This window comes from Chiloscyllium punctatum, chromosome 3 (assembly GCF_047496795.1).
Source record: "Chiloscyllium punctatum isolate Juve2018m chromosome 3, sChiPun1.3, whole genome shotgun sequence".
Classification (NCBI taxonomy): Eukaryota; Metazoa; Chordata; class Chondrichthyes; order Orectolobiformes; family Hemiscylliidae; genus Chiloscyllium; species Chiloscyllium punctatum.
Window position 1 is genome coordinate 50,392,142 of NC_092741.1, and position 24,077 is coordinate 50,416,218.

A 24,077-nucleotide genomic window follows, 5' to 3' on the forward strand; every position below is an offset into this window, starting at 1 on the left:
AACAAAAAAAGGCTACGTGCATTACCACTAAAGCTCATTTACCTCAGTTGTCTTCCATCCCTATGTCACAATCAAAAGGTATAGTTGTCTTTTTTTTGTTTTGTTTTGTTTTTGTTTTGTTTTGTTTTGTTATGGCTCACCGTTTCAAATATTTAAAAGCTCACTTTAACCATCTGCAATTTCTATTCTCCGATTTTGTGGTATCTCTTTTTTACTGTCAGTGCCTTTCAGAGAACACTGCAGAATTAATAAATTGGTAATGCTCAGTTACAGAATGGATATCACAGAGTGCCAGAAACTAATGATTGTAGAAATCTTTACATCCTTCAGTTTTCTCTTGCTCCAGCATGCCTCTTGTTTTTTTTAATATAAGTCCATCATCACTCAACTGTTACGTAATTGGTAAGTTACCTCCATCCTTTTTCATTTTTTTTTCTATGTTTTCCATTTTGGACCTGATGCCATTGCTTATTTTTTCCCAGAATAAATGCTTGAAGACAAATATATTTCATCATGTCTTTTACATCATAGAGTCAGAGTGGTACTCTCATTGACAAAATATATGATCTAAATATACAGTATTGTTGCCTTCTAGGCTTATTAATTTCTGTTGAAAAGTCTTGTTCAACATTTCAATTTGCATGTTAGTTAACACTACACATCATAAGTCAAAGGTGAGCAATGCATAACATTTTACCAGAATCGTTGTAACAACTAACGATCGGTTAGATAATGAATCAGTGATGTTCGCTGTCTTTCCTTTGCGATTCTCAGTCATGTTCAATCCACTGCTTGTTTCCCAGGTCCCAACCTATAATGAGTGTAACAAATGCAATTATGAAAATAAGTACAGCCCACAAATTCTCATTACGGGAAGATAACCACTTCTTCAGTTGAAACTAATAGTTCACCAGCTTCTTGCTACAGTGTAAGTAAGTTTAACATAGATGAGTCCATGCAAGTAAGATGCCCCAATCACTTTTGGAAATGTCAAGTGAGACTCAAATTAGAAACAGGAAGTTCCTTCTCAATGAATGCTCAGACTCCAGCCATTGAGACCTGGGAGTCAGAACAGAAAAGCCTGTGTTTCCCACTCTCAAAAGGATGGGAATGAGTTACAAACATCAGGTGAAGTTTCACTGATATCTTTGGAACCATGTTTTCATGCAGAGGCACAGATAAATAATAACAGCAGAATGACCATTGATGGCAGTGTTGAATGGACCATTCAAATATATGGCTGAAAGGTTGCATGCAGTGGTATGAGGTTCATCTTATGAGCTATGGGACCAGGGTCATCAACCCCAAGTGACTCCAATAGCCACACTGTTCTCTCCAACTACTAGAGATATCTGCTAAAATATTTTTCTCACAATGGTAATGAATATAATCACAGTGCCAAGTAAATTAGATACAGAGTCTAGCCCTTCATTAAGATATTGGTGTAATAAATCTATGGAATCAGGTATAAGGGTCAATGTCCGCATTTATCCTTCATAACAAGAGCAGAAACTTTGAGGGCACAACCGGGTGCTCCAGTTTCCTTCCACAGTCTAAAGATGTGCAGGTCAGGTAAATAGACCATGCTAAATTGCCCATAGTGATAGGTGCATTAGTCAGAGGGAGGTGGGTCTGGGTGGGTTACTCTTCGGAGGGTTGGTGTGGACTGGTTGGGCCGAAGGGCCTGTTTCCACACTGTAGAGAATATAATCTAATCAAACACATTTAACCAAGCTTGCTTTCATTGAAAATCAATAATCAAGTTCAACTATAACTAGTTATACCTATAACATATCCTCTAACATTAAAAGCAATGTTCTGAATACTCAAATAAATTAAGGATAGAAATTGAGCTATAAAGGTGCTACTCAGCATTGTGACCAGAATTCTGATTTTCAAAACGTTATCAAAGTCAAGGAGAGGGGTTCTGAGGCTGCAGGAGTTTCAGGTAGAGGGAAAGCTTTATGGTGGTGGAGTTGAAAAGTAGTTTATTTTTAACAATGGGTATAAAGCTCCAGCAAGAAAATTATTAAAATTCAACTACTATGCACTTGAGCCAAATTCTGATTTGCACTCCCAATGGGTGAGTGCAAAAATACAGACTTGCACCTTGTGTGTTAAAAGTGTTTATCAGGTCCAAATCTGGTTTTCACACTCAATACTCTTATACTCCTATTTTTATTGACAAAATAATTATTCTTGGCAGTACAAACAGAAAGAGAGAAATGCTCTGCAGCCACCTTCCATAGAATAAACTCCCTTTGCTATCTAATGATTCATCATGTTTTCAGTCAATGAGTTAATCAGACTTAAGTAAGAATCCAGGTACCTTTTCAAGCCCTTCTTCCTTGAGGCTAATCACATCCAAATCAAAATCTGTTCTCAAGCCATTGGAACTATTGAATATAATTCGGCCTGTTAGTCCTTCCCAGTGAGCCTTGGTAGAAAAACAAAGATAAAGAAGTACAGACTCAAATTAGGAAAAGCGAACCATGTTCATTCACAGCCATTTGTTGCTGTTTCTAACAGTCAAATCGGTGTTGATGTCATTTGTCCACTTTATATGGCAGGTGCTAAAATAATCACCAGAGGGCTCCAGTGATCACTAACGTACTGATTGGTGTTGAATGCAGCTTCTGTCAGTTTCTGCACTGACCTGGAGTAGCAGTAATTGTAAATGTGAGTCTATCAGTAAAGAGAAAAACTTGTAATATACCTGCAACAGTAAGGCTTCCTGGAGTCTTCCTTGAACATCTTTCATCAGTAAAAACCGTACGGAAGTTAACAAGTTATAATGAATGACACTTAATACTTTATAAACAATACCTTAGTCATTGACTCTCATGATACTGGTAAAATATCAGCATCATTTGCTTAACGTAGGTTGCTGCCTACGATGAGTTTGCATAGTGTGTAACAAGTAAGTTATTAACAAGTAAAGTCAGTTATTAACAATTATCAGTCTTGAATGTTTTCTTACCAGCAAAGCCCTTAATGTCTTTTTGTAATTACAAAGCAACATAAAGGCAACTCTAGGTTGTAGATGAATGATCCCTTCAATAGACTGAATGTAATGTCTTGCAAAGCTGTGCCTCACATCATTCCTTTTCCAATGAAAGACTTAACACAAAAATTGTTTAAGGGATTCCAGTTCACTCCTGGATTGAGTTTGGCGGCAAAGTAAAGGAGGCCTATGAATGCATCTCTTGCTACATACTTGTAAACATGTTCAACAATTTTTAAATGTTAATTTCAAGAGTTCTCAACAGTCAATTATAGCAAAGAAAAAAGTGAACAGTACAAATGGCATTCAGCATCTCCATACTCCCCAAAAGCATAGGTACTAAGGTCCAGTGATAGGAATCCTAAATGCATAAAAGGCATAAAAATGACTTCAGAAGCAGAGAGAGAGATTGAGGTCTTTGATTCATAATCGATATGACCCAGGATTACTTCACAAAACATTTACCTGGAAGTGTTCAGGAACCCTAGACTTGTTTGAAAAGACCACAAAGAGAATTGTCACCCATTACCAGTAGTAGGCAGTGAAGATCATCAGGGTTGTTTCGGAATATACTGTTTACTTATTGAAGTGATTGAAGCCATCTCAAAGCAGGATATCACTAACCCTAAAACCTTACATTTCACCACATTGACTTCAGGAAGACATAGAGGACATTATTGAATGTATATCCAGCTACCTTTGATCCATTAAGCAAATTAGAAAAAAGATTTTCTGTGGTTCCTTGATTGATAGTCTTTGACTGGTACTGCTCTGGACCACAACATGAGTTTCCACCCCAAATTATTAGGACCTTCTGCTTCCTGCATGAAATGATCATCCCAATTGACTATTTACACTCTGTTGCTGATGGCCAAACTTGAGAGTAAAATAGCATCGGTCAATAACTTGACATCGGTAAAATAGCATGCCAGGTGCTTGAGGATTGTTGAAGGATTATCTTTACATGTGCATTGCAACAGCCTAATATTTTGTTATCTAACAAATCCATAATCTGCAAAACCATGCATTCCTGCCAAGTTGCAATTAATGGACACGAAAGCGGATTATTCCCTTCTTTTTTTCCAGAGAAAAGGAAACTATAATCCAATATCATTAAGCAAAGTGTTAAATAGATTCTTTTCATGCATGCAAATAATGATCCATTTCAATTTATAAAGCTGATATTGGATAGACAGTTAATAATTTGAATTTGAATCGGACACATTATCCAATCATCTTGCTGTACGAGTACATCTTTGATGAAACAAAAGCAGAAATTGCTAGAGAAAATCAGTAGGTCTCGCAGTATTTGTGGAGAGAAAGCAGAGTTAAAGTTTCAGGTCCGGTGACGGTTTCTTCAGTTCTGTTCACTGTTCCTCAGTTCATTGGATCTGAAATGTTAACTCGGCTTCCTGTCTGCAGAGCTTCTCCAGCAATTTCTGTGTTTTTTTTTCCCCTGTCAGATTTCCAGCATCCGCAGTTCTTTGTTTTACCTCTTTAATGAACTTCATGAAACGGCTTCCAAAGCGCCAGGGTTTGTGCCTGTTACACTGCAAGGAGCTGACGGTCATCTGTGGGGACTGCTGGACAGCCACCGATACCACGTGAACCGCATCATAAACTAAAGCAGCATTTGTCTGAAATTGGAAACACAAGGACAAAATCAAATCGCACAAAGCTGCCAGTCAGGAATACTTACATCAGAGTGCCCAATGCTGCCCTGAATGACCTCTCAACATGTTCTGCATACTTCGTCTTTCATTCATTTATCTGTGATTTTTCTTTTCTGCCCCTGCTCTATTCTTTAGGAAAAAAATGAGCTGGTTACATTTCTTTTGACAAAGTAAAATGCCATTTAGTTCCTGAGGGTAATTGTAAATGTGTCAGACTTTTCCTTTTTATACTGTACCCTTCTGTTAAGACTTTAATGAAAAACATATGAAATTGAAAATCATATGAAAGGGAAAATCATATGAAAGGGAAAATCATATGAAAGCTTTCTTGGCAGGTCTGAAATCATTTCTTTATTGATAGTCACTATGTGTGCGGTCTGTCTCCACCATCCAAAATCATCTTGCTGAAAGTGGCTGGAACACTTGGGGCTGGTTAAGAATTTTTTCCTCATTGTCTGTGACCCTCACTGGACTTGGTTTTCTGTAATCATCTCAACATTTATATACCATGGCCCAAGTCTTCCAGTGGGAACTGGGACCTCTCTTTTCAAAGCTGGCCAGACAAAACAAAAACCTATTTACCTTCTCCAATTATTCTGGCTTTGGAGCGGAATCCTTGCAGGGAACAGCCGACAGAAGGGTGGCACAGTGGTTAGCACTGCTGCCTCACAGCACCAGAGACCCGGGTTCAATTCCCTGCCTCAGACTGTGTGGAGTTTGCACGTTCTCCCCGTGTCTGCGTGGGTTTCCTCCGGGTGCTCCGGTTTCCTCCCACAGTCCAAAGATGTGCAGGTCAGGTGAATTGGCCATCCTAAATTTGCCCGTAGTGTAGGTAAGGGGTAAATGTAGGGATATGGGTGGGTTGCGCTTCGGCGGGGCGGTGTGGACTTGTTGGGCCGAAGGGCCTGTTTCCACACTGTAAGTAAGTAATCTAATCTAAAAAGAAGCCATACTCTCTTTTATGGTACAGGCTGGGGAATTCTGGTAAGCAACAGTCCAAATGTCACAGAATGTTTCAGTTTGTCAGTGTTAGTGTGTGAATGGGTAAAGGAGTAGAGTGGGTAGGTGGGGAGCAGGCACAGAAAAAGCCTGCCATGTAGCCATACCCATGTTGTAGACAGGCTACATTTTGATAGATAGTGAATCTTCATTCCTCAATGAGGGGAAGTTTCAGCTTCTGGAGCTCCTGGTCAATCTGAAGAGCTAGCATCTCCAGCAGTCTTGGCAGCACTAGTGCTCAGTACTGGGTGCTGCTTGGTCAATGACAATTGTCCATGAATAAAACATGAAGGTAAGAATGACGGTAATAGACCAGCATTTAATTTTCACATTTCAATGGAAACAAAATATGCAGGTTTACAATTAAACAGAGCTTATTTCTGGCAATTATATGTGTATCATCAATTCACCTCAGCTACAAGAGTGTCACATTTAATAGTAACAGGTAACATTTAATGGTAACACTTAACTTGTAACAGGTACAAATTGGTATATCGATCATTGCTTCTGACACAAGTTTAGCGCAGTAGTATTTTTCCTGCAAGTGTACCTACTGCAACCAGTCTGAGAACAAAGGCTCCATGCTGCTTCAGAACCAGGTAAGGCAGATCCATTGGGCACACAGAGGGGCACACACACGCAGCATCTTAGGTAGGTGTACTAGGAGGATGGAAGATGAATTTTGAAGTCTTCATGGCGATGAAAGATACTATCTTCTGAGGCCCCCTCCAAATAGAATTCCCTCCCTTGCTTTTCTTTTTAAAAAAACTTGTAAAGGTCACAGGTTGCCCACTCTAACAGTATTATTGAAAGGACAAAGTTATATTGGGGTCAACTGAATTTTTAACAAGCTCAGTTGGCCCATAATTATTTATTTACTATGATAGGCAGGCTGATTTCAGCACCTGGCCATCTTGGTTCTCCTTCAGGTGAGGTGGGAAGCTAGTGGTCTGGACCCACACTCTGTTTTGCATGTACTCTCCCCATTGAAGACAAACACGGTGGGGAAACGTAATATCCAGTCCCATACCTGACTGCACCTTCAAGATGTAGTCTGACTAGAACAGTTAGTTGTATCTGGAGAATTTTCATGATATAATCTAGTTCTCCATTGCTTTTGTTAATTGCTGCTGTGCATTCTGCATCACATATGCATTCTATATCATTTGTGCTTGTGATGACTCCAGTGTTGAGATAGTGGACACCCATCCATTTTTGATCCATATTCTCCAGCTCTTGTGGCTTTGATAATTCACAAACTCAGCAATTAAATTGTGTGCACTGCTTTTAGATTTTTTTGATAAGATAATGTTACTACAAAAATATAATTCTTCACACTTTGTCAGCAAATGTGGCACCATGCAACTTCATATTACTAGAAATTCAGTTTGAAAGGCTAGAAATAAATGTATTGGTTATTTCCAACTGCACAAAAAATTGGGGCTTTTTAAAAAATGTTGTGCAATAATTTGTCAAGATACTTTAATACCTGATTATAAAATGATTCTTAGTTATGCCACAGAATGAAAATTTGAATGTTGAATGCTTGGCTATACATAGACAAGTCCATACACAAGGCAGAAAATTGGGATATTTCCCAGAAGTCACCTTTTACCATATAATAAACAATCTTTATTTATTTTTCTTGACACTTCTCAGTATCACAACAAGGGTTTATTTTCTCCCTTTGTATCAGCTATGTGCAAAGGAAAATCCGACAGGTACAGTCTCCTTGGTAGATCTCAATGCCTGGCCTCAGAAATATCTAAACACGGGATGGAAGACTGCATGAAATAGGAAGGGAACAAGTATATCTGCTTGCCTTACATTACAGATCTAGTCTTTTCGTGATAATGTTCAGGTTGTATGTCACTGTCCTGTAGATTTGGCTTTGTGTGGTAACACTGAATTAGAAGAACACTATAGGATAAAATAACATGGGAGACTGAGGTCATTGCCCTATTCAGAGAAGGCTTGCTGTATGAGAAGTTACTAAGCTGCTACCTCAGCAATCGCACTTTTGTCCCAAGTTTCATTTGATTCTGACCTCCACTTTGGCTGATTGGTGTTTATTTCACTCCAGGATACCTCTGCAGGAGTTCCTCAGGGTAACGTCCTAGGCCCAACCACCTTCAGCTGCTTCATCAATGACCTTCCTTCCATCATAAGGTCAGAAGTGGGAATGTTTTCCAATAATTGCACAATGTCCGGCACCATTCATGACTCCTCAGATACTAAAGCAGTCCATGTCCAAATGCAGCAAGTCCAGGACAATTTCCCAGCTCAGACTGAGAAGTAGCAATTAACATTCATGTGACTTAAATGCCAGGTTATGACCACCTCAAACAATACTGTAACCACAACCCCTTGACATTCAATGGTTTTACCATTATTAATTTCCACTATCAACATCCTGGATGTTACCATTGACCAGTACTTGAAATGGACTACACATATAAATACTGTTGCTACTACAACAGGTCAGAGGATAAGAATCCTTCATCAAGTAACTCTCCCCTTGACTTCCCAAAGCCTATCCACCATCTACAATGCACAAGTCAGGAGTGTGATGGAATGCTCCCCACTTGCCTGGATGAATGCAGCTCCAACAACACTCAAGAAGCTTGACACCATCTAGGACAAAGCAGCCCAAGTGATTGGCACCAAATCCACAAGCATCCACTCCCTCCACTACCATTGCTCAGTAACAGTATTGTGCACCATCTACAAGATGGATGCAGAAATTCATCAAAGATCTTCAGCCAACACCTTCCAAAACAATGAGCACTTCAATCTAGAAGGTCGGGGCAGCAGTTACATGGAACACAACCACCTGCAATTTCCCCTCCAAGCCACTCACCATCCTGACTTGGAAATATATCACTGTTCCTTCAGTGTCATTGAGTCAAAATCCTGGAATTCCCTCCCTAACAACTTCCTACAGCATGTCGACTGTAGCAGTTCAAGCAGAGAGCTCACTACTATCTTCTCAAGGGCAGGTGGGAATGGACAATAAAAGCTGACCAGTCATGAGTGAAAAGAAGAGAATTCATAACATGCTATCAATGAGTCAATTGCCACTGAACATGCCTGTCACTAAAATTAGACAGAAAACCAGGGAATTCCACCCCTGGATATTAAACAAATGATCTCTTTTAGTGATATTGATTGAGAGATAAATTTTGGCCAAGACATTCAGGGAATTCAGCAGCTTCTTCAAAATAGTGACATGGAATCTTTCATGTCAACCTAATGGTAGACACTTCTGACAATGCAGTAATCTATTATTATTGCACCAATGTATTTGTCCAGTTTCTATGCCTAATCGGGTTGGAAATCAATTATCTGGAGAATCAAACAATACAGAAAATGACAGTGGATTCTGCCAATGTCTGGTGCCCACCATCTCCTCAGCTGTAAAGGGAAGATGGGGTCTTGATTTTTCCTTGTTTTGTCCATCACAAGGTCAACATTAGGATCAGGCATAGAGTTTCTCCATGTCCTTCCAGAAATCTAACTAAATAATTTAGTTAGTAGTCGGTGCACCTGCAGGAAGAATATGTATTGGGTTATTTTTGTGCCAGAATGATCATCATACTAATTTGGCCCTGTTACTGCGACCACACATGGGGCCACATTGAGTGTGACATTCCTGTAGTTCAGTGACTTGGTATCATTGTAGCACTTGGAATACTTGATCTAATTAAACAAACAATTCCATTTCTAAAATTTGATATCAGCTTATAATGGGGTCAGAGCAATGGGTAACAAAGTCCATCCTGTCATATTCTGTCAGAACCTTCAGAACTCCATTTAATCTGTTCTTATTACAGAACTTGCAAACATTTGCTTTATAAATTACTTTAGTATTTAAACATCAGGGTGCTATTGATAATTCTTGTGTCCGTTGTACCAATGTTCTTTATTGTAAGATTTTCTGTTCACTTGAGGTGACAGAATTCTTAAACAAACAAAAACATAAATTGTTGGAGAAAATCAACAGGGCTGGGGGCATCTATGGAAAGAGAGCAACACTAACATTTTGGGTCTGTAGAGGATTCAGAAAAGATTTACCAAGATGTTGCCGGGTATGGAAGCTTTGAGTTATAAAGAAAGGCTAGATAGGCTGGGACTTTTTCCACTGGAGTGCAGGAAGTTGAGAGGTGACCTGATAGAAGTTTCTAAAATAACGAGAGGTATGGAAACAGTTGGTGGTAGTTGTCTTTTCCCTAAGATGGGGAATTTTAAGACTGGGGACACATTTTCAAGGGGAGAGGAGAGAGATATTAAAAAGACATAAGAGGCAAATTAAAGAGTGGTTCGTGTATGGAAAGAACTTCCTGAGGAAGTGGTGGATGCGGGTACAATTACAACATTTAAAAGACATTTGGATGGATACCTGAATAGGAAAAGTTTGGAGGGATATGGGCCAGTGCAGGTAGGTGGGACTAGTTTAGTTTAAGGTTAGGTTCAGCATGGACTTGTGGGACCAAAGGGTCTGTTTCCGTGCTGTATGACTCTATGACTCGATGAGTCTAATTCTGAAGAAGGTTTACTGGACTTGAAATGTTTTCTCTTCACAGATGCTGCTAGACCTGCTGAGGTGCTCCAGCTATTCCTGCTTTTGTTAGCTTTGAATCTCCAGCATCAGCGGTTCTTTGCTTTATATCAATGTGACCAAGTTCTTACTTTCCCAATTGCCATGGCATTTGTCCATAACTAAAATGGAAAGAAAGAACACTGAGAATGATAAAAATAATTCATTAAGATTGAAATAGAAACAAAACATGCAAGCTTCCTGCTAAACAAAGTTTGTACTTTCTCTGCCACATCCTCGACCTCACCCCACTACCCCTCCAAATCACAAAGACTATTATCTTTGTTCAGTAATATCAATGGTCAATGGCTCGGAAACTATTCCCCCCAGCATCAGTTAATTAAGTCTATTATGTCTGAGATCATCAGTGTTAATTCACACATGTCACACACCAGCTTTTCTCCTGGAGAAATTTAATAAAACCTGCAGTGTCGGATTAAATTTTACTGTTTTATGAACTGTTAAATTGCATTGTATTCTCATTAAAATGAGTGTCATTCTATTTCTCCACATGGTCCAAATTCTAGCCTCAAGCACACTGATACAAATAAAGTAATACTTCTATTTTCCATTTGACTATGGTGGGTTTTGTAAAGACATACATGTGGCACTTGAACGACGACAAAGCTTACAATTTTCAAAATAACTTCAAGTAATGCTTTCAAACACAGCAGATGTACTTTCACCACAAGCATTTGCAATTATGTGATTAAAATAAATTTAACAACTATACCAGCTCAAATGTATACCATTATATGAGCTCGAATAGTTGCAGTTATTGGCTGAAATTGCTTGGAGTTTGAGATACAACAATATGCTTGTTGCCTTTGTTTTGACCATTTTTCCACACTATTAATCCCCATCACAGCCTTCAGGGAGTTACTTTGCATGAACAGTCAATATATATTGCCTGTCTCAATGACTCATTTAATTATTCCTGCACTGAACACCCTATGGCATGATGCAATCTGTTCTACGAGATATTGTGCTTAAGTCACTACATTATGGCACAATCTATTGGAACAGTTCCTCTGGAACACTTTCTGCAAACGAATGCTACATTGTAAATTATTACTTAGTACACGTTGTTGTGATTATCACAGTGTGTGAAGGCACTTAATTGAAGTATATAACAAAATGTGGATACTTTGCAATGTTGCACATTTATTCTTCGCAAAAGCAAGCAGCACTGGACAAACAATAGGTCTGCTCCATACAAAAAATGCTCTTAATAGGATGTTGTGTCCACAAATTTGTGGAAATTCCACCCTGTCTGTTCAAATATAGCAGAGTGGTTACTTCTGTCCTCCTGTGGACATAGATATTTTAATAGCACAACATGGACTTAAGTAGCATCTTTAATAGAATACATAATATTTGGCAATCCACAGGAGTGTTATCAACCAGATTGAAAACTCAAAACTTGACACAAAACTCCAAAAGGAGACATTAGGCTACAATGATTAAAGCTGAAAATGTGTTGCTGGAAAAGCGCAGCAGGTCAGGCAGCATCCAAGGAGCAGGAGAATCGATGTTTTGGGCATGAGCCCTTCTTCAGGAATGAGGAAGGTGTGCCAAGCAGGCTAAGATAAAAGGTAGGGAGGGGCGTTGGAAATGCGATAGGTGGAAGGAGGTTAAGCTCACACATTTGTAGAAATTGGGTCATTGAAAAAATTGAGAAGTGTGTGCCATGTCCATGACAGGCAGTAGAGCTGCCTGTTCTGACAGGATACCAGAAAATCAGATTGGTGAGAGCTGACCAGAGCTCTGGAAAGGGTCATAGAGATTGGGCTTCAGTTGTCTCTCCTGCTCCAAAGACAGCAATTGCGTACATCCACAAAGATCATCAGTCTCCTCTGCCTGGAATAGCAATCAGCTGAATGAATGGTGGAATTCCGGGGTAACCCAGCACTATTTGATTTGTCCTAGTCATCAACAAGAACAACTTTATTTCATATAGTAGCTTCAATGTTATAAAACATCTTAAGGTGCTTCACAGGAACCAGCAACCATTTCGTTACCAGAAATAGTTTCTACATGACTTACACGATCATAACCCTCCATTGTTTTGAACAGGTCAGTCAAGTCTCCTCTCAGCCTCCTCTGGTCTAAGACAAACAACTTCAGCTTCTTCAGCCTCACCACAAACCAGAGTTTCTCCTTCCTCCAACAACTCTGGTAAATCTCATCAGCTTCTCTTGAGGCCCTTAATATCTTTCTGAATATTGCACTCAGAATTGAATGGCTGAGTCATAACCATAAAGGTTTAGAGGAATGTCCTTGTTTTTATAATCTACTCTTCTATTTCTTAAGCCAAAGGATGCTTCTTAAACTGCCTTCACAACTTGCCATTTTCTAAGATTTATGTCAGAACATCCCTGACAAAAGTACTGCATTAAGTTCCGGCCCATGCTAGTTCTTATATTTTATACAAACCTTAACCCATTTTTCTTCATTTAATCAGATGACATAAACCTGGAAGCATTGTTAACCATGAGGACGATATTGATAAAACTTCAAGATGACATAAATAAGCCAGTGGATTGGACAGATAGGAGGTAGACGCAGTTTAATGCAGAGAAATGAGAAATGGTGTGTTGTCATAGGAAGAACAAAGAGGGACAATATGCAATAAAGGGGGTAATTCTAAAGAGGATGCAGCATACAGGGACTTAGAGGGATTTTTTAATGGATGCGGGCATTATTGTCTAAGCCAGCATTTATCGCCCAGAGGGTAATTAAGAGTCAACTGTAGTGCGGTAGGTCTGGAGTCACATATAGGCCAAACCAGGCGAGCACGGCAGTTGCCTTTCCTAAAGGGCACTGATGGCCAAGCTGCACTTTTCCAACAATCAACAACAGTTTCAAGGCCATCATTAGACTTTTAATTCAGGTGTCTTTTTATTTTGGAACACAAATTCCACCATTTGTCATGGTGCGATCCAATCATTATCTGATCACTAAATTAATAATCTAATGGTAATACCAGCCCACCATCACATGTGCCTAAATCATTGAAGGTGGCAGCCCAGTTTTTATACAAGAATTACTTGACTGTAATTTAGCACCACAATGGAAATCTCAATGTAAATTTTGCTGTCGAACTGCTCTTTGCACTGAGGTGGTGATGAAGTGGTAATGTCACTAGACTAGTAATTCAGAAGCCCAGGCCAATGTTCTGGGGATATAGGTTTGAATCCTATCATGGTAGATGGTGAAATTTGAAGTCAATAAAAATCTGAAATTAAAAAATGCGAGCCTAGTGGTGACCAACACTGCCAATTGTTGTGAAACCTGATCTGGTTCACTTATATCCTTTAGGGAAAAAAATCTGCTAGCCTTACCTGGTCTAACCTGCATGTGACTCTAGGCACACTGGGAAACTAGGGATGGGTTTAAGAACAGTCTAGCGAGCAACACCCATTTATCGTGGACAAATAAAGAAACGTTTGTCCTGAATTCCCTATGAAGTTATCAATATTGATCCTAAATTCCTGGCCTAGTCTGGTCCATCCCACAAGATGAAATGCCTTTTCTACATCCATCCTTTAAAGCCTTTTCATGGTTAAAAAGATCTCTATTCGATCTCCCATCAGCCTTCCTAGGCAGAAAGACTCTAGTCTGTTCAATCTTTCCTGATAGATTTAAGCTGTCACTTCTGGAATCATTCTAACAAACCTATACTGAACAAGTTTAAACAACTTCCCCTGCTTTTCCATTCTACCATCCAGAAATTAACCCAGTGGGTTTTTTTTTCTCTTGTATGTCCCCTAATTACTTGCACCACTGCTTTTTGTATCTACCACCAGATCCCTCAGCTCCTCAACCTCACTGACCCCAGTTTCTAAGGAGCTTGTTGCAGCTTTATTCTCCCTCCTGAAATACATTGCCTCACTTTTATAAATATTGAAGATAATTTGCCTAATATTATTCCCATTATGCAAGTACATGAAGCCCCACTGTCCAGTCTGATAATCTATTCATCGCTGCGCTATGTTTTCTATCTTGTGTCCAGTTTTGTTTGAACACAGCCACTATTAATTTAATCCCAAGTGCATTCATTTTGCTAACAAATCTAACGTGTGGGGGTTTGATACACTCAACAGTTCAAATGGGAGAAATGGGGGGAGAGAGCAGAATAAAATAAATTGTCACTTCTACGCCAGACTGAGGAGTTCTCATTGATATTTGTTGGGAGATACGCATTTCTTGCTTAGCATTATTGTTGAAAAATTGGGAAGACAGGGTTCTACATGAAACCATTACAAATAAAACAGCTTAAATGAATGAGTCAATGAATAATTCAAGCATTTCACTCATCAGATTAAAGTAAAATTGCTAACAGCAATTACACTGATTTGATCTGATTTTCAGGGAACGTCAGAGTGGAAAATTGACATTATATATGCAGAAGAATTTGAACCAAAAATGTTTAAAAATCAACTGGAATTTCTGGAACTTCCTGAAAGTGTGCACTTCAGCAATACAGTGCTGAATGACTGCGTAAGTGTCTGAGGGAAAGCTGAGTTGAAGTGACTGCCCACCTTCAAACAAAATTCTGAAAACTCTGATATAAATTCTGCTGAGAACTTTGTTCAAACCTTTTGCAGATCAAAAACAGTGCCACCCCCAAACAAATGCAGACCTAATGCAGGCCATAGTTATAGAGTCATAGAGATGTACAGCACGGAAATGGACCCTTCGGTCCAACCCGTCCATGCCGACCAGATATCCCAACCCAAACAAGTCACACCTGCCAGCACCCGGCCCATATCCCTCCAACCCTTCCTATTCATATATACATCCAAATGCCTTTTAAATGTTGCAATTGTACCAGCCTCCACCACTTCCTCTGGCAGCTCATTCCATACACGTACCACCATTCTCGAACTTCTGTCTGTGCAACAAATGTAGGCACAATAGGACCCAAAGACACATTAAGACATGAAGAAATTTTCTTTTCGTTTTTTGTTATATTTTAAATTTCTCTTCAATAGGACTTAAGAATGTTCCTTGTATCTAGACTGTGCCGCTATGAGATGAGGATATTTTCCACAAACACTGGAAAACCACTCATTGATGCATTTACTTAAACATGGAAGTCTTGGAATTTGGCTGCAATGGAAACTCACCTGAAATTAGCTCAAAAAGTTACAGGCTTCAAACCATATGTTTAGTGCTAATTCAGCTCCATCATTTTGCATTTGTTTACTGATACGTCTCAGACTGGAAGCCAGCTCCACTAATCTAAAAAAACCAGGTCATGTCCACAATTAAATTAATCATTATTGCGAATTCCTGACAATCATACTTGTTTGCAGGCTTGAAAGTGCAAAGGCACCTTTTAAGTAATAAAATAAACCTTCAGTTTTCTAAAGGACACCGATTATAGTTGTTCTATAATGCGTGTTTTGTTACCACAAATTGGCTATCACACAATTGATGAATTGGGGACACTGTTTCTAAACCATAAAGTTTTTAAGCATGTATGGGTTATAATGTGATCCTGGCTCCATTAGTTAAAATGGTGCTGCTATTATGGGATTTTCTTATAACACTGATTGCACAAGAATGGAACTATCGTGTTATGGCAGAACTGACTGTTCTTAAAACTTTTGAAAAGAGATGCTCCATTGCTGCATCGTTTTAACTGGTACTCATCAGGATCGATGTGTGTGAATTCCAAGTTTCAGAACAATCATAATTATTTGAAATCATCATATCGGAGAAACATTTGCTGCTTAGTTACCAAGTTGATTGAATGAGGTGTTTCCAAGGAGAAGCCAAGAAGAAAATATTGGCTTCTTGGTGATTCAAATGAAAACAACACTTGAAATTATTATGTTTAGTTTCTTGAGAAGGTGCCCTACATAGGAGTGTGTGGTGTTTCTAGCAAGCACAAATAAGTCAAGTAAAAACTTGACTGATGGTTTAATTCAATTCAGCAATTACTGTCCAGTCATGGAATCACCTCTAATAACAGCCATTTAGTTTTGGGTTTTGCAAGCAAGGCTGGTTGAGAATTAGTATTCTGCCTATCAAGAACAACTGATGGAATATAAAGTTTTACTCCATCAGCCAATTGTTAAGATGCACAATCTATATACCTGGTATGGCAAGGCATTGAAACTCTGAGTCCATGTTGCTCAATTTTATGGTGAGCCGGATGTCCCTTTGGCTTAATGATAGATTCCTGTGAGGAGAAATTATGATTTGCATAGCTGCTGCATAGCAGTAACAGCAAGAAACAGTGTGCTCAACCTGTTGGCAAAGTGGCTATTAATTAGAGTCATAGAGATGTACAGTACAGAAACAGACCCTTCAGTCCAAATTGTCCAGGATGAACAGATATCTCAAACCGATCGTCCTCCCACTTGCCACACCTGGCCTATATCCCTCCAAACCCTTCCTATTCATTTACCCATTCAAATGCCTTTTAAATGCTGTAATTGTACCAGCTTCCAACATTTCCTCTGGCAGCTCATTCCAGACACATACCACCCTCTGCGTGAAAATGTTGCCCTTTAGATCTCTTTTATATCTTTCCCCTCTCACCCTAAACTTATGTCATCTAGTTCTGGACTCCCCCACCCCAGGGAAAAGACTTTGTCTATTTATCCTATCCATCCCCCTCTAAACCTCTATAAGGTCACCCCTCAGCCTCCGACTCTCCAGGGAATTATTGTAACCAATATAACTGACAAACATTTTTGAAATGCTTTGAAAGATGTTTTTAATTATTTAAAAGCACATCATTCATACATGATGATTTATTTTCATGAAAAAGCCATTTTCAACTGTATTTATAAAATCATATTACAAATTTTATACAAACCAAGGAAATATATTTAACAGCAGATTAAGTTCTGAGTCACTCCCCAGTGGAGGACAATTTCACATTCAGTCAAATGAGGATAAGAATTAGAATAGAAATCTGAGCCTGTTCAGATTCAGTTCCGAACTCAATGCAATTCTGAACAAAGCTTACACCAATGAAAACAATAGGGAAACTCGATCCTGCTGTGATGATGTGCATAAATAATGCCAAACTTGAACGTTCAACGCTGAATGGACCTCAGGAAGACAGACAATATAAATTTGAAGCTTTTGATGGGCACCACTGTTTACTCCAATTTGAATTGTTTTATACTACTTTTTGATGCATAGTTAATTTGATATTCAGCAAATACAAGATAGTTTGCCAGCTGGAGGGTCAACAAAATTGAGTGTAACTCAAAAGTTGTGCAGCATTCCAGACTAATGTCTGGACTCAGCCGTCTTATCATTGTTGCAAAATTTAATAATTAACACATTAAGAGTGATGCACCAGGCTACAAGAATTCATTTTTAATGTTGATAATGCTTTTTCAGTACAAAGTGTATGAAGCAAAAGTCCAACATTATTTCCTCCTTGTCTTCAAATTCAATGATTTGGTCCCAAATTTCTGCCAATCCTTTTCTTTCTGAGTTAATAGTCTCTGAAACTGAACATGTCAAACTTGTTGCATATTATTCTCAAAGCCATTAAATGTTTAAGATCAAAGTACGCATTTCCTAACCACAGAAACCAGCGGATTGTGTTCAACCCTTCAAATCTATTGTCTTTCAACTGATCATGGTCGATCTGCACCTGAAACATAGGATCAAGAGTAGACTATTTGGCTTTTCAAGCTTGCTCCACTATTCAGTTTGATCATGGCTGATCAACCACTTCAATGTCTGTTTCCCATACTGTCTCCATATTCCTTTACATTATTGGTATTTAGAAATCTGTCAATCTTTTGTTCGAACATACATCATGACTGAGCTTCCAGAGTCACCTAGCGTGAAGAATTACAAAGATTGACATGTCTCTGGCTTTTAAAAAACCCACATCGCAGATCTAGGTGGCTTCCACCTTATTTTGAAATGATGTCTTTATGGTTCTGGTCTCCCCAACAATGGGAAACATCTTACCTACATCTACTCTGACAATTCCCTCAAGTACTTTATCGGTTTCAATGATACCACCTCTCAATCTTTGAAGCTCGAGAGAATACAGACTTCATTTTCCAATTCCCTCTTCCCAGAGCAGTCAAACCATCCTGTGTGAAGCATTCTTGCATACTACCTTTAGTAATAATATTCTGCCTATGGTGTGGTGATCAGAAATGCAGGCAGTACTCCAGGTGCAGTCTAACCAATGGTCTATACATGTGAAGCAAAACTTCACTGCTCACATACTGATGACCACTTGCAAAAGATATCCTTCCTAATGGCCTGCTGTACTTGCATTTCTGCCCTCAGTGATTGAATGGTGAAAAATAGAATGTCATGATGAAGGGCTTACGCCCAAAATGTCAACTTTCATGATCCTCGGATGCTGCCTGATCTGCTGTGCCTTCCCAGTGTCACACTTTTCGGCTCTGACTGTCCAGCAGCTGCAATCCCCAATTTCCTTCAGTGACTTATTAACAAGGATGCCCAGGTCCTGTTAGATCTTAAGACTGCAGCAATGAATCTGAAAGCCTCTTTCCTTCTGTTCCATTTTCTTGCAACTTTGAATCTTTCAAAATCATTTAGCTGCAGCCTTCATTTCCGTTGTGCAGTCGCCCTTTGGTAAGGACTACCCATTTAAGAAGGAAAATTGGCTTCATCAGATCCAGCAGTCCAAAGCTGCTTGGCCCTTGCTAAACACAGATGTCACCAGCAGCCTTGAGGACAACTGCAGCCTGGTATCCACTTGGCTCCTGGCCATAATCACATTAATATGAGCACCAAATTTATATAGTCTAATGGAATCAGTGCAGGCAGGCTGTGGATTGCAGCCCCTGTTCACAGACAGAATGATAAGTCAATTTCCAGCCCAATATATGACAAAGCTAATTTCCAAAACAAAGTAATAAGGCATCGCAAACATAAACAATCAGAGGAGCACAGAATTATCTTGTGAGCTTAGCGACCTTCAACGACCATGCTCAAAAATGAATGGGAGCTAGTGGACTAAGCAGGTCAACTCACAAATAATTAGTTGACACTGAAAAAAATGACATTTTTCTTACTGCTTATCTGTATGCCAAAATATTATCATTCCTCATGAGGGTTTCTGTAAGACAACGATATTGAGACATCATTGTGTAATGAATGTTATGATATGCAAATATTTGTAATTTTTGCATTTCAGGATCACTGCAGTAAGTAGGCTTAATAAGTAAAGGAGGTAGAGTTATGAATAGTGAGAGATACTGAAAATGGATGGAAAATTTAATAAGAAAGAAGAGCATTGCACAGACTATTTGAACATTGAGGATGCAAGGGCATTGAATGCAGTTGAGAGAAGACTCATTTTTAACTGCATATTTAATGAGTCAGAAGGGTAGATTATATAAAGTAAACATTAAACAAATTCCTGGAATACACTACTGTGAATACTAATGCACACAAAACCATAGAGAACTGTTTAAAATTCTAACAAATGATCTGCCTGTGAGAAATGCATCCAGAAATGGAGCAACACCGCTTGAGTTCAGCTGTAAAATGCATGTAAAGACATTGCAATCACTGTGGAGGCAATGCCTCGAAGAGGAAAGTCAATGAACTATTAAATGAGAAATCATCTTGTTCCAGATTTACTATTACATTTCTCCAGTGAGCCATTATCTGATGTAAGGCTAAATCTTCTCATTTTCTGGTTTAACATTCCTATGCATTTTACAAAGCCATCTGTACAATAAAGCAGGCAATGATGAATGAGAAGGTGTGCATTCATCATGGGCTTTACCACATTGGCGCCTCTTTTGGCAGAAGATGAAACATGACAAATGGACATCCTCTTGCGCATTGCTAGTAGATAACAGGAGCTGTCATTTTTTAAATTGTGTTTATTTGAAAAAAAATATAAAAGATCATGAAGTTAAGAGAATGGTACCTTTATTGTAATAGATCATTAACTGGATTTATTTGCGTAGCTCAGAGCAAATTGTCAAACAACCTACTTCTGATATCTAATGTGTTTTCACTCCTTCAATGTTTAATCAAAATAAGTGCGGGTTTTCTAAGTGTGATGCATCAAAAGTGGCTGCACACTGTCTACTGAATTCAGTGGCTTAATGTTCTTGCTTCTTCCAATTTTCAGACCATTATTTGGTCTTGATACTGACTATCAGTAGAATGCATTCATCTTCACCATCTTTCAGTAAATATTACTTTCCTGCTGTAAGGTTCCCACAAGAAAAAGAATCTGATGCTGCAAATCGAAGGTTTTTTAAATGTAGCAACAAAAAAATCTTTCTGGAGGAAATATAACATTAACATTTTGTGTTGATGGCTTTTCATCAGAAGTAATATACTTCTACTTTTCATTTCAGATTTTCAGAAGTTTGTTTTGTAATGTCATTTTTAAATGACCTGTCTCTTGGAAATACCTTTAGATTCTACTAATGTATAACTTACACATGGGATCAGAGTAAACAGTGTTGTTGAATCTCTATTCCATCTTATCATTTCGGGAATGAATTACCTATGTCCACCTTTCCTTTCTTCTGAGAAGCCATAGGGTGTTTCAAGCTTCACTTAGCCATGTCACTATTACCCTACTTATCTATTCATCTTCATTCTCTTTTAAAACATGTTAGAGTTTTGCACAATGCAGCTTAGCCCTGCCCTTGGTTTTCACAATATATAGAAATCAGCCACAATAGTAGATGAATGTGTTAAATACAGACTCCCTGTGGTCATAGCACAAACAGTTGAAAGAGAGATTGCCAGTGATGTTTCATTGCTAATTGCTAAAAGAACCTACTGACTTAAGGGCAACCAGCCATTCTACAGAAGTGCAGCAATTAGTTGGTGTTGGTATTCACTTTAAGAAATCTAATTTCTACAAAACCATTTGGAATGCAGCAGGTGTTATACCTTATGAAAATTTATTTAATAACATTGCACCCCAGGTCTAATTATCATTGTCAAAGGGTGAAGTTGTACGAGCATTTTATTATTAATGAAAATAACTTTCCACATACATGGGAATATAGCTCTGGAGCTAAGTGCGGTCTCACTCCACAACACAGAAGTGTACGTTCCAGAGTGGAAACTATATCACTGGAACTCATGCATCAGAACTCTAAGGAAGGTTTCTTGAGCATCCTAAGTAGACTTCGTTTAAAGTTTTGAAAATGTATAAGTTCTTAAAACATTAACATTCATCATCTGGGAGCAGTTCTGGCATAAGTCACAAGCTATCAATACAACTGTGCGACTTTCAGACTCTCATCAGGAATGTAGTTACCACAGTTAGGTGATAAAAATCCATGACTGCAACATGATATAAGAAACAAAGAAAATTCAACTTCCCCAGTTGACAACATGAAGTCCTTGTCCTCCAATACACTGATTGTCACATCTGGTCTACACTGCCGTTTCACCTCAAAATCATGGACTTGAATTCATTTTGAATTTATTCATGAATTCATTCAATATTGTAAAAAGTGGATTTTGTTTGTAAGAGTACTATGATTTTGTAGTACCAGCTCTGGTCTGAAATCAGATGCTGAGCACAAAACCAATCACAATTTGGTGCAAATTAAAATCTTACTTAGGGAGATCAAAAGGACAGCTGGTATGGGAAGTGGTGGCATCCACTGATGCAGTAGATCATTCTTGTGAAGTTGAGCTGATAAGCAACTTTGAGGAAACATTCCAAATGAACAGTGGGTGTCAGTAAACTAAAGGCGTTTTAAAAAATATTGCACTGAACAGAGAATACATGAAAATTTAACCTGCTAATATGACCACTACAATCCACATGAGAATTTTGGCACTCAATCCAATCTTTCAGCGCCAGGCTCCTACTAACCAAAAGCTAATTTCCCCCCAATAATCCGAGTGATACTTAGAAAATAAGTCATTTGAAAATTTTAAAATAAATTGATCAACTGTAACAGGAAACTGATACAAAAACGTTAGGTGTCTAGTGGTTATGTTACTGAACTAATAATGCAGATAACATGGATACGAGTTGTAGATTGGCTAAAGACAACAGATTTCCCTCCCTAAAGGGCATTAAAGAACCAGATGGGTTTTACCTGATAATCTGCAATGATTTCACAGTCCTTACCACACCCTTAATTCTAGACTTTTATTGAATTCAAATTCTACCATGGCAGATTTGCAACCTTGTTCCTCAAACTATGACCTGAATCACGAGAAGCATTTGTCTAACAGTAACACCATCAGGCCTGCTACCTCCCCTAGCAATCAACAATCTGTATTTTTTTTCAGCTCCATGGAATGCCCACTATATGTGTGGATGGTTTTATATGAATGTTATGATTTTAGCTCTGAACCTTGAGTTTAGCAGCATTATTCTAAATCCTGCCTCCCAACCTTCAATTTCCTTATGAGATTTCTGTCTTGTTGAGACATTGATGATTAATTGTTGCAGATTGTTTATCCCCGAAATCAATGAGATATATATAGATGGGCAGCATTGTAATGAGACAAACTGCACTTGGATAAGTGCAGTCAATCCTTTCCTTACTGAAATTCTATAATCTGCACTTCTTAAAGCCATGATGAATTAGAAACAAATGTTTTGATAAGTGTTGAGATATCTGAACTAATTTATTGAAAATAAATGTGTGACTCACACGTTTAATACTGATGGCCTACTGTGATTTAGTTAAACACAAATTCCCAAACAAATGCCAAAGTAAACAAAAAGGTCTGGTTCATTATTTATCAGGTGGCTTCAAATTCACAAAGTAGTGCGTGAAGAGGAGATCCTGCAGGTCTGTGCTTATAGCTGACATTGTTGATATCGTATGATAGGTAACTAAACCTTAGTAAACAGAAATTTCTCCACAAGAAAACTGCTACATTTAAATGATAAGGAGTGACTTTGTAATGACAAATGATGTACACTATTTGCCCAACCTAAACATGGGCAGTTTAAGTGCTGGTAGCTTTCACACTTAAAATGATCTAATATGTTATAATATCGTCATGAAACAAACCCATGGGGTCACCATGCACATCACACATTCTCAACTTCTACCCTCACCAAAGGCATGGTGACTGTCAGGTTAAACTCACTACCAGTTGTCTCTCTCTACTGTGAGCATAGGCCTATGATCATCCAGGAATTCACCTTTTGATACAAACATAGGAACAGGATAAAGTCTACTCAATCATTTAACTATATAACAATTGATCTTGTGATGATGCTGTGGGTTTAAGAAATCATGTAGTCCTTTTTTTAAAGAGAGTTTTAAGACAGAAGTGTTGAGCTATCTGCTTGGAAAGTTAATAAAGAGTTTTTGAGTCCTTGTTTTTTTAAACTTGGAACAATTGAAGCAGCCTGGAGGGGTGTGGCCAGCTCTCACAGACCAGGATTTCTAGCTCTTTTTTAGTTTCAGGGTCAGCTTTAAGCAGTTGCTGTTAGGGTCTCAGCAGAGCAAAAGCTGCTAGAGTTTTGAAGAAGTGTAACTATCTTTTCCCTCTCTCAGTTACAGCTAGAATCTGGGGTCTCTCTCTGCTGCTGGGTTACCTGAGAGATAAATCTATTCTGAATTTGCCTTTTTGCCCAAGGGGTGTGCTTTATGGGACATTAATATGTTAAAACAGTTAATTAGTAATAATTACTGTATCTATTATTCTGTTAAGATTTCTATTAGGGTTAAGTTGTTCAAATTTTCTCTTTCTTTTGTTGCATTTTAACTATAGTGTTTAAATAAATTGTGTTTTGTCCAAACACATTGCATCCGGAACACAACATTTCACATTTGCCTTTACCATAAGAAAAAGGTAAGGTCTAGGCCATATTTTA

At 38.5% G+C, this 24,077-nt stretch overlaps 1 protein-coding gene across 6 annotated transcripts in view; it reads right to left on the minus strand.

Annotated features, from left to right (window-relative positions):
* The window catches only part of LOC140458462 (glutamate receptor ionotropic, kainate 2), a 445,566-nt gene that overhangs the window by 153,027 nt on the left and 268,462 nt on the right, over positions 1-24,077 (minus strand). For all 6 annotated transcript variants that reach the window (XM_072553089.1, XM_072553097.1, XM_072553104.1 and 3 more), the window contains exons 8-10: positions 4,498-4,641; positions 2,330-2,437; positions 698-811 (exon numbers count right to left, since the gene is read on the minus strand). In XM_072553089.1, the coding sequence (XP_072409190.1) occupies positions 698-811; positions 2,330-2,437; positions 4,498-4,641 (366 nt within the window). The remainder of the gene's footprint in view (positions 1-697; positions 812-2,329; positions 2,438-4,497; positions 4,642-24,077) is intronic.